Source organism: Polypterus senegalus, chromosome 3, assembly GCF_016835505.1.
Source record: "Polypterus senegalus isolate Bchr_013 chromosome 3, ASM1683550v1, whole genome shotgun sequence".
Classification (NCBI taxonomy): domain Eukaryota; kingdom Metazoa; phylum Chordata; class Cladistia; order Polypteriformes; family Polypteridae; genus Polypterus; species Polypterus senegalus.
In genome coordinates this window covers 37,098,057-37,107,485 of record NC_053156.1, presented here as the reverse complement: position 1 = coordinate 37,107,485, position 9,429 = coordinate 37,098,057, and the positions used below count along the sequence as shown (strand labels likewise).

At 41.4% G+C, this 9,429-nt stretch overlaps 1 protein-coding gene across 1 annotated transcript; it reads right to left on the bottom strand.

Annotated features, from left to right (window-relative positions):
• Positions 1–4,913: 4,913 nt before the first annotated feature.
• LOC120526761 (zona pellucida sperm-binding protein 3-like) lies at positions 4,914–7,367 on the bottom strand. The gene is made up of 9 exons (XM_039749912.1): positions 6,980–7,367; positions 6,522–6,640; positions 6,268–6,371; positions 5,998–6,172; positions 5,802–5,922; positions 5,595–5,686; positions 5,411–5,520; positions 5,216–5,332; positions 4,914–5,032 (listed from the first exon to the last, which is right to left on the bottom strand). The coding sequence occupies exons 1-9, from the start codon at positions 7,328–7,330 to the stop codon at positions 4,929–4,931; spliced, it is 1,293 nt and encodes a 430-aa protein (XP_039605846.1). The 5' UTR covers positions 7,331–7,367; the 3' UTR covers positions 4,914–4,928.
• Between the last annotated feature and the right edge of the window lie 2,062 nt (positions 7,368–9,429).

The following is a 9,429-nucleotide window of genomic DNA, read 5'->3' as shown; positions in this document are numbered from 1 at the left end:
ATTTTAGTAATTAAAGTTAAGACTTCCTGGTGAGTTACAGGATTAAAATTACTAAAGTGCTGAATGCAATGTGCAGCAGGGTCTGCTAAGCTAGTATTTGGTTTGTACTGTGATGCTGAGATCTGGGATCTTATATTTTTAATTTTCTCATTGAAGAAGTTCATAAAGTCTGTACTGCTAATATCTGTTGGTATTTTGCACTGTTGATCTGAATTCCATTTGTTAATTTAGCCACTGTTCTAAACAGTACCCGAGGATTTTTATTATTGCTATCTATTAATGTAGAATAGTATTCTGAGCGAGCTTTAAAGAGGGCTTTTTTATATTTTTTAACACTTGTGCTTTGATCACTTTTGTTTTAAGGGGAGCCACTGTGTCCAGAGCATCTCTCAAGGTCACATTATAATGTGATGTTAGCTGATCTAAATTGTTTTCCATGTTTACATTTGATGTTAACTGATCTAAATGGTTTTCCACAATTACACTCGACTTACTCAAGGTATCTATAAATTTTGAAGCAGAATTACAATCTAGATGTCGCACTGTCTTTGTTTTAATCTGTGAGTGCGTTGGCATGGGCAGAACTAAATCAAATGTAATTAAGAAGTGATCGGAAATAACTACATTTAATGGAGTAATATTTAAATTTTGAATTTCAACTTTGTAAGTTATAATTAAGTCTAATTTGTGGTTATGATTATGAGTTGGACCTTTGACAATCTGACAAAATCCTACTAAATTTAACAAATAATTAAAACATTTGCTAAAAGTGTCAGTTTCCACATCAATGTGTACATTAAAATCCCCCATCAGAACTACGTGATCATAATTTATAGCCAAATCAGATAGAAGGTTGCTAAATTCAGTCATGAACAATGAATATGGCCCTGGTGGTCTGTAGACTAGCACTATAATTGTGTTGGAATCTGTTTTAATATTTAAAATGAATACCTCAAAGGATGTAAAGTTGCCTAAATTTTTAGGAGTGATTTGCATTTTGTTACAATGAATTATTCCAAGGCCTCCTCCTCGACCACAATCTCTATGCTTATGAAGGAACGAGTATCCATCTGGTGACGCCTCTGCTAGGGGGACAGTGTCACATTTACTAAGCCAGGTTTCAGTAAGAAGACACAGATCAGATTTTGTACTTAATATTATATCATTTACCAAAACAGCTTTAGTGCCAAGAGAGCGAATGTTCAATAAACAGCATTTAAAACTGCATGGTTCTTTCTGAACTGCTGATATATTTTTTATTTTAATTTGAAGTAAATTTCTATTACAGATGCCCCTGGTGGAGGGTCTGGTTTTATCCCTTGGTCTAATTATACACCTTATTTTTTGGTTATCAATTAATTTAAGGTTTGTATCAAGACTAAATTTACTGGATGCCCCACAACAGGGATTATGGGTAACAGCTTCAGGAAAATAACAGGTGGGATAAACAACAGCCTGTGATTTAAGATTACATGACTGCGGCCTGGATGGTGCTCTAATCAGTCAACCAGGCAGTTTTGCTGCCATATTTTGGGATAATACATAAGATCCCCTCCAGTTAGGATGAAGACCATGTCTTCTGAAAAATCCAGGCCTTTCCCAAAAATCATCCCAATTGTTCACAAATGCTATGCTTTTATTTGCACACCAGGATGAATTCCACGCACCGTCACTGATTAAGTGTGTGAGCTAATCCTTGTTTACATAGAACAGACCTGCTCCGAGCAGGTTTGAGGATTAGGATGTGTTGCTATGACAACACTTCCAGCAAGAGTTTCGAAAAACCGACAGATCCAGGATCAGGCCAAATCGTGAACAATTACATCCAGCTAAACGAGTAATCCACGTACGAAAAATACCCCCCAGCACCGCTCAAGAAAACTCGACGTATATTATGAACAGGAGCAGTATATCTTGTCCTTTGTGGCAAAGTTTTTGCTAAAAATGCATAAAGATTACACTTTTAACGTTTATAGTTTACTAGTTTTTCCAACTTTATTATTTTGAGTGCAAGGCAAATCTTTCACCTGCACCAGGAGGCACCCACATATTTTTCCATGCTCATAATAAGCACAGGTGGAAGGTGGATAATCAACCCAATGAACCAGGCAGGGGCAAGCTTGTCTGTTGCGTCTTTTATATTCTCTTCAGCAAATACTTGAAGAGGGAGCGTTCCTGTTACAGCAATCTACTGGGAGACTAATGGTCACAGAATACAAGCAAAGACCTATGTTTATGATAACTGAATTTGCATACATATTTCTCTGACATTTACTCTGATTGGTTCAAAAGACAAGGTGTTTTGTAAGCAGTTCTCATACCTCAAAATAAAAGTATTGTTTCTACTTTATTCTTGGTCCTTGAAATACTTTCCAATTTTTCTTGAGTTACTGTGTACGTAACCTGTCAAGTCTCACTGGGTACATGATAGTCAACTTCTTGAACCATCTCAGTAGAACCTTCTTGTTCACTTGACCTTTATCTGGTTTCCTGATATGAGCAGACTACTTGCTAACCCTTTATGCTACTTCTAAGATTTGTGCTCTATTTTATTTATGGATAGCACACAAAGACAATTCCTATATTACCCCTTTATGACCCCTAATTCTAATTTTTCTTCCACAAAGGCAATTCTTTTTGCCAGCACCTGGGGCACCCTGAAGACACAACCAGCACACAAATATCCATTATACATGTTTTGTGGAGCATATCAGCACACGCTGCTTCTTTCTTTTGTTTTTTGTGCTTCTGGTATTGACTTGAAATCACTTTCTCTCTGGTCGTTAATGGAAATAGCAAGTATCATTGATGGAAAGGGGTGCTATATACAGCTTTATAATCTCCTATACAGCATCGAAAATACTACAGCACTTCTTACAGGAGAATAGAGCTACCGTTAATCATGGCTGGATTTAGAATAGACAGTGTCTGAGGCACCATCACTTTTGGTGCCTTCCTATACATGCACGGACACAAATCCAACGCATACACATTAAACAATTTAATTAGTACTTTATTGAAAGCAAACAAGCTTTCAAAGGATAGACCTGACACCTTTATTCATATTCTTAATTTCACACACAATAAGGCAAATTTTTTTTGCTACTTCAGCTATTAAAACCAGCTTCATATTGTCTTCCGATTGAATGGTCCATCGTAGATAAAGGAATCTCTTACAATAAAGGTGTAGGACGGTGCGAGATAGAAACACAAATCAGTGCAAACATTGCTTCAGAATAGTTCGGGTATTACTGTGTGGTCATGTAGGCACAATACATAGAAAGGAAAAGAAAAAAGTGTGCTCTGTGGTTACTCAGTTGGGTGTTAGCATATCATAACCTCTTGGACCGATAGCAGGTGTTTTCTGCATTTGACTCATATGACTGATATACCAGAAATTATATGGTAAAAATCAAGCCATGACTTATCTGCAGGATAACTTGTCCACGAGTATATACATATGGCTGTAAGGCTCTCCGAATATAATTTCAAATATACTTATAGCATTTTAAAATGCAACATCTATTAAAAAAATGGAGCTAATCCGAACAGTGATGAACTGAAGCAGAGCCCTTGCAAGTTTGAGGCTAAACCACAATGGCAGCCTCACTCCTTGCCTTTAATATTGCGATTTTCAGTACAAAAGGCATTATATATACACTGTATAAAGCGTCAATTTCCTGGTGGTTTGTACATTACTCTACAGGAGACATGTTAACCAGAGTGAAGTACTCCAGCACAAAAGGTTAACTGGGAACCCTCATACAAGATTTAACAATTCCAGTCCATTGACTTTAAAATGCTCAGAGACCTTGAAAAGCCGTCATTGCCTCGAGTTTGTTCTTGAGCCAGATAAGTTTGAGAATATCAGGAACTGCCATACATATAACTCACCCAGGCTGAAAAGTCAATTAAAATTGTGATGGAGGGCAGCTTTGTGGCTACCACTGGTTTCTGGAATGATCTGGAAAGAGGAACCATTACAGCATCTGCTGCAATTCAGAAGATCAAGTATGAAATAGTCTAGAGAGTGCTTGATTACCAGTTTTCAGAACACAATTTTAATGTATTAAGATAGTTGTCAATTGATCCATTTACAACAATGGGAAAGTGATCAAGCTTTTGAGCAGATTTGATGGGTAGTGAAGTCATTTTGGTTTTAGTTGGAGACTGAATGCACCAAGAAAAAAATTGGGCAAACTTGGAAGTCTATTAAAAAGTCTTGACTGGGATGATCCTGTATAAGCCACAATGAAAATCAGTCTAGTTCTTCACAATGCTCCAGCAAAAAAAAAAAAAGTCTCACTAGTGGATTACTGTACATCACTTAAACCATAACCTCCCTTCACATCAGGTTAGATAGCCTGCAGTCATATTGAACATCTCAGACATGCCTGCAATAGGGCAGGGTCCAGATGGGACAACAGCTACAGCTTTCAAATCTCTGTATACATGGTCAAATTAGACAACTCTTGAACTAATAGAATGTGTTGTAGGCAAGAGCTATTTCAAGACAATCACACCAGTTCTGTAAGTTAAGGGAGGTTTGTGCTCCTTTGAATTGTGCAGTGTTGGGCTGTTTGATCAGGAGGCCATTGATCTATCATTTGGGATTTCAAAGGTTAAAGTTAAATATCAATTGAATTTCCACTTATTACTAACACCCCTTGCTTTAAAATACAATGTTTGGAGGGAAGAAACCTACAACCAATAGTTTTAACCATTGTAGTGGTGGATCTCCAAAATTAGCAAAGTAGTGCCTGTGGTCAGTATTGGGATTTTGCCAATCTTGGCTCCAAAAACCCTTTCAGGCTAGAACAGGATTATAGGATAGTAAAGTTCATCTGCTCCTCATGGGGTTGCATGAAACCCTCAATCCTGCCCCTCCCCCAATGCAATAAACCAGAAGCAAATACATTTCAGTCAGTTTAATTAGAAATCTGAGGTTTCTTGTACAAGAGGTATAGAAGAAAAGCAGAACATGTCAGAGCCAATACAACCAGCATTGAACCCAGGACCAGCATAAAGGAGCCTGTAAAAGAGAAGAGGTAGTAAGCATCATCATGCAACTGTAGTGTTGGCATACAGAAAGGTATGCTGGGAAACAAAGAAGTCTTCACACCCAAAAGACTAATGCCCAAAGCGAGCAATGGCATTTAGTCCACAACTTTGCTTTACCGTTCAATCCTGTTTGAAAATTGCATTCAGACCTCACCTGCTGGCTTCACTTCTGCAGCAGTCAGATGTTCAGATACTGCAGGTTGAGGCTTCCCTTCCAGGAATAGGGGACCAACCACGAGAGTCTTCTCCCATTCAACCGGTGTAGTTTTTACTAGAGAAAGGGTGGGTAGCCTTTAGCCTCATTTACAAAACGGACCATCTCCAAAAGCTATGTGCAGTAGACACCTACCACTCCTCCCTGGTCTGCGTCTTGCCATCTCCAACCTCCTTTTTTGGCCAGTAGCACAATTTGCATCACAGCAACTACATACCTGGTTATTGCCATCTACAGAGGTCCACCTTTAGGAAAGCATTTCTGTCAGAATCCTATGTGCTACTATAGTTCTCAACTAGTTAACCCCACAGAAACTTACTGGCTTAGTCCAGTTCTGTAGGTGCAGGCCTTGTTCAAGGAGTCAATGGCCTGGGAAACCAAAGTCACCTTCAGATGACAGGTAATGAAGACCTGAAAACATAAGAAACCCAAGCATGCAAATCGAGAAGCCACTTCCTACATCTGATGCAGAAAAATATGCTAGGATGTTGCATTGACATCAATATACTGTTTTGGGCCAACTTACTGAGCTTGTAGCCACACCATAGAACCTGAAGGCATCAAGTTCAAACTGGAGGGTAGATGGAGCAACCCTGGGAGTTATGAACTGGGAATTGGACCCAGTCACTTTGCTGTCTGTAAAGCACCTGCAAAACAGACAGGAGATCAAAGCTATAAGACAGACATTTGCCTTGGGCAAGTGTCAGGTCTAGATTCCTCACCCATTATTGCCAATGAAGGTGTATGTTGGGGCAGAACCATCTGAAACAGATGAAGCCACACAGTTGTCCACAAAGAGCTGCAGAGGCACATGGTTAGTGCTGTCGACTGATGCCTGCAGGTTGATGAGGTCACCTAGGTAGATGATCTTGGAGGAACTTGGTCCACTCCAGTCACCTGCAGACAGAGCACACTACCTTTATGATCTGGTCTAAGGTAATCCTTCAGAAAGACAGTAACAGGATTCAACACATGACAAATCAATGCCTTACTGTTCATTATAATCAAAGAGAATCCAAGAACATCCTGAGCAGATATGGTGGAGGTATATGGGACCCAAGTGGGATTCAATGCATTACTGCTGACATTGTGGTTTCTACAAGGGTGACAAGCAGTTAGGAAGAGGCAGACCCACAACTGAATCAGCAGTCTGGTCTTTCAATGTATTCCTCCAACCAGAAAGGCAGCGCTTTAGAAAGACCAAATTGCTTTTCTTAGATTCTAGCAGGTCTGTTGTGCAGCTCACCTGGGGTAATGGCATTCAATCTGCACCACAGCTGGGTTGGTTCGTATAATGGGAATTCCAGGAATAGGAGAGGGATTGTAGTCAAGGGTGAAGGTGTACACTATTTCATCAGCAAGCATCTAGAAAAACCGTAAACAAGCATATCAAATGCTGTAGTTTCTAAACATGGTAAAGAATGTTACAGCACTAACAAGTAGCAACTAGTTGCAGGAGAGTTGTTAAATCATTAAGTGGCACCAACATCTTCACAGGGCCCCTTAAGCAACTAATTTCAAAGAGCCAATTGGGTCGATTTAAAAAAACATTTACACAAACCTGAAATACAGAAGTACCATATACAATTTTGGATGTTCATTGATCGGAATTTTAACGCCAAAATAAAGCGCAATATACACTAATGCTTCATGTGGTTGAAATCACCACTTTGCTCGGTTTTTAATTATAAAAAAAACCCTCACCGTAACGGTGCTGCCACATCCCTGTAACGGAGCTTCGATTACAAAGGCAGTGGTCGTTTGGCTTGTCACTCCACATCCCCCTACTGACAAATCGGACGCCTGGACAGGATGCTGAATACCTAGCAGATCAGGATTGATAGTGACGATAACGTTCCACTCAGTGCATTGTGCAGATACCGTTTCGGGCGATCCCGCTCTTTGCTGGACTAAACTCTCTTTCTGTATAACAACAGCCTTGTGGACTTTAGAAGGAAAGCCAAGCCGCCTGGAACCGAATGCCGCAGAAACGACATTGAAAGTCAGCAACCCAAATACGAGGAGCGGCAACTGATGCATAGCTTTACACGCCATAATAAAAACAAACAGAAAACTCAAAGTAAGAAGTCAGAGGTGCCCAGCAGTCCTCTTATACCGTCAGGTAAGGCGCCGCGGCTGCGCGCTTCATAAGCACGTGTGCGCGCACCTGTCTGTGGTCAGAAATGATGAGCGGGAAATTGGCGGAGGAGTCTGGCGAGTGGAGGTCGACTGGAAGGAGGCGTGTTGGCTTTTCTTCGTCTTCCTCCTGCTTTTTTTTTGGCTTTTTTGAATTAACGATCTGTGTCAGTTTTCTTTAATCAGGTAAATGCTGGGCATCATTAATTAACCACATAAACAATTGGGCGCTTCCCGGGGCGCCAGGACCTGGGGGCATCTGTATCAAAAATTCCCAAACCAGGAAACAATTGATTTACGAATATTCGACGGATGACTAATGTTCATTTTCCGGTAGCTTCATAAAACAAAATAAAATAAAAAGAAAGAAGGGCAAAATGCAAGTGGGCGCCTAAAGACAATATCAACCGAAGTGATAGAGACAGTTAAAACAGCTAAATGTCATGGCTTAAGCTTAGAACAGGGATTCTCAACCTTGGAAATGCAAGCAGTCTTCTATTTGATCTTTTTTTCAAATGCAGACCCGACAAGTTCTTGGATGTTACTGTCACGCTGATCACTCTTCTACGCTTGTCTGTTGAACTGTTCTTTAACACCCCAATATAGCTAAAGACTGGCAATCTCCCTGTGTCTGTCACATCAGGTTTATTATAACATTTAATAATGCGGTAAGCGTGTCTCATATGGAGCAGCAATTTAAAATTCAAAGACATGCAGGTTAGATGCATTGGCGATCCTAAATTGTCCCTAGTTTGTGCTTGGTGTGTGTGTGTGTGTGTGTGTGCCATGCGGTGGGCTGGCACCCTGCCCGGGGTTTGTTTCCTGCGTTGAGCCCTGTGTTGGCTTGGTTTGGCTCCATCAGATCCCCGTGACTCTGTAGTTAGGATATAGCGCGTTGGATAATGGATGGATATTATAACGGACACAGAGCTAAAAGACTTTGGAACTCTCCACATCACAGTTAGTGCCAACAATATTCGTTTATGTAACAATGACATTTTGTACTTTGAGAAGTAGGACCTTCCTGCTGTTATGGCCATGGGAGATGCTTTATAAAATAACTATAACTATAAATAAACTAACTGGCAACTATCGTCTAACCACCAATTGTCACTTCTACTGTCAAAGGCGGTTTCCCTCTGCAATCCACCAATGACCACTTATCTCTGTGAGGACCTTTAATTATCCTATGATTCCAGAGCCTCAGACATCATTTTTTAATCTTCCCCGGCTTGTGAACGTGGGATTTATACAATGCAGAGTTCTTCTTACCTGTGTGGCAGGTCTCTGTCAATCAAACATCCAGACCTAACTATTGTCAGGGATGCCAGGGGCCATGACCCGGCCGGGACACCAGGAGGGACTGGAAGAGGGTCAGAGCCCTGCCTGGATCACGTGGGGTTTGCCTTCCGGGTTGCTTTGGGGGCCACGGGTCAAGGGCATGGAAGCCTTTCCCTGTAGGGGCCCGTGGTCACCGCCAGGAGGCACCCCGATGTCTTGGAGACTTGTTGCCCCAGCACTTCCGCCACACCAGGAAGTGCTGGGGGGAAGACCTTGGGTGTTACCCGGAGGGCTGTCAGGAGGACAGCCGGCACTTCCGCCATGCTGGGGCGTGGCCAACGGAGGAATGCCGGGAACACCTGCTGCTCATCCGGGCACTCTTTAAAAGGGGCCCTCCTTCATACATTCGAGGCTGGAGTCGGGTGGAAGGAGGACAAGGCAGAAGGAGAGGATGAAGGCGGCCCAAAGAAAGGCATCGTGAGGCCAGGACTTTGGGATAGGGGTTTGTGCACTTGTGTGGGTCTGTGTGACCGAAGGACTGGGGTCTTTGTGACCAGAACAATTGTATATACTGTAAATAAACGTGTGGTGGTTGTGCAAAACAAGATGTCTGCCTGTCTGTGCCCGGGTGCCATTGACACTATCTTCAGGTAAACTGCTGACTACTGCAATGCTAACATAAAATATTTGCACTGCAGTAACATAATATGTGCTGTATGTTACATGCAAGTAAGAAT

Bases quoted from the DNA above. Each gene is read 5' to 3' on its own strand.
- LOC120526761 (XM_039749912.1), bottom strand. From the start codon at position 7,330: ATGGCGTGTAAAGCTATGCATCAGTTGCCGCTCCTCGTATTTGGGTTG. The intron at 6,641-6,979 runs GTGAGGGTTTTT...CGGTTTTTCTAG, and splicing joins GATGTGGCAGCACCGTTACG to ATGCTTGCTGATGAAATAGT. The intron at 6,372-6,521 runs GTGAGCTGCACA...TCACCCTTGTAG, and splicing joins ATTGAATGCCATTACCCCAG to AAACCACAATGTCAGCAGTA.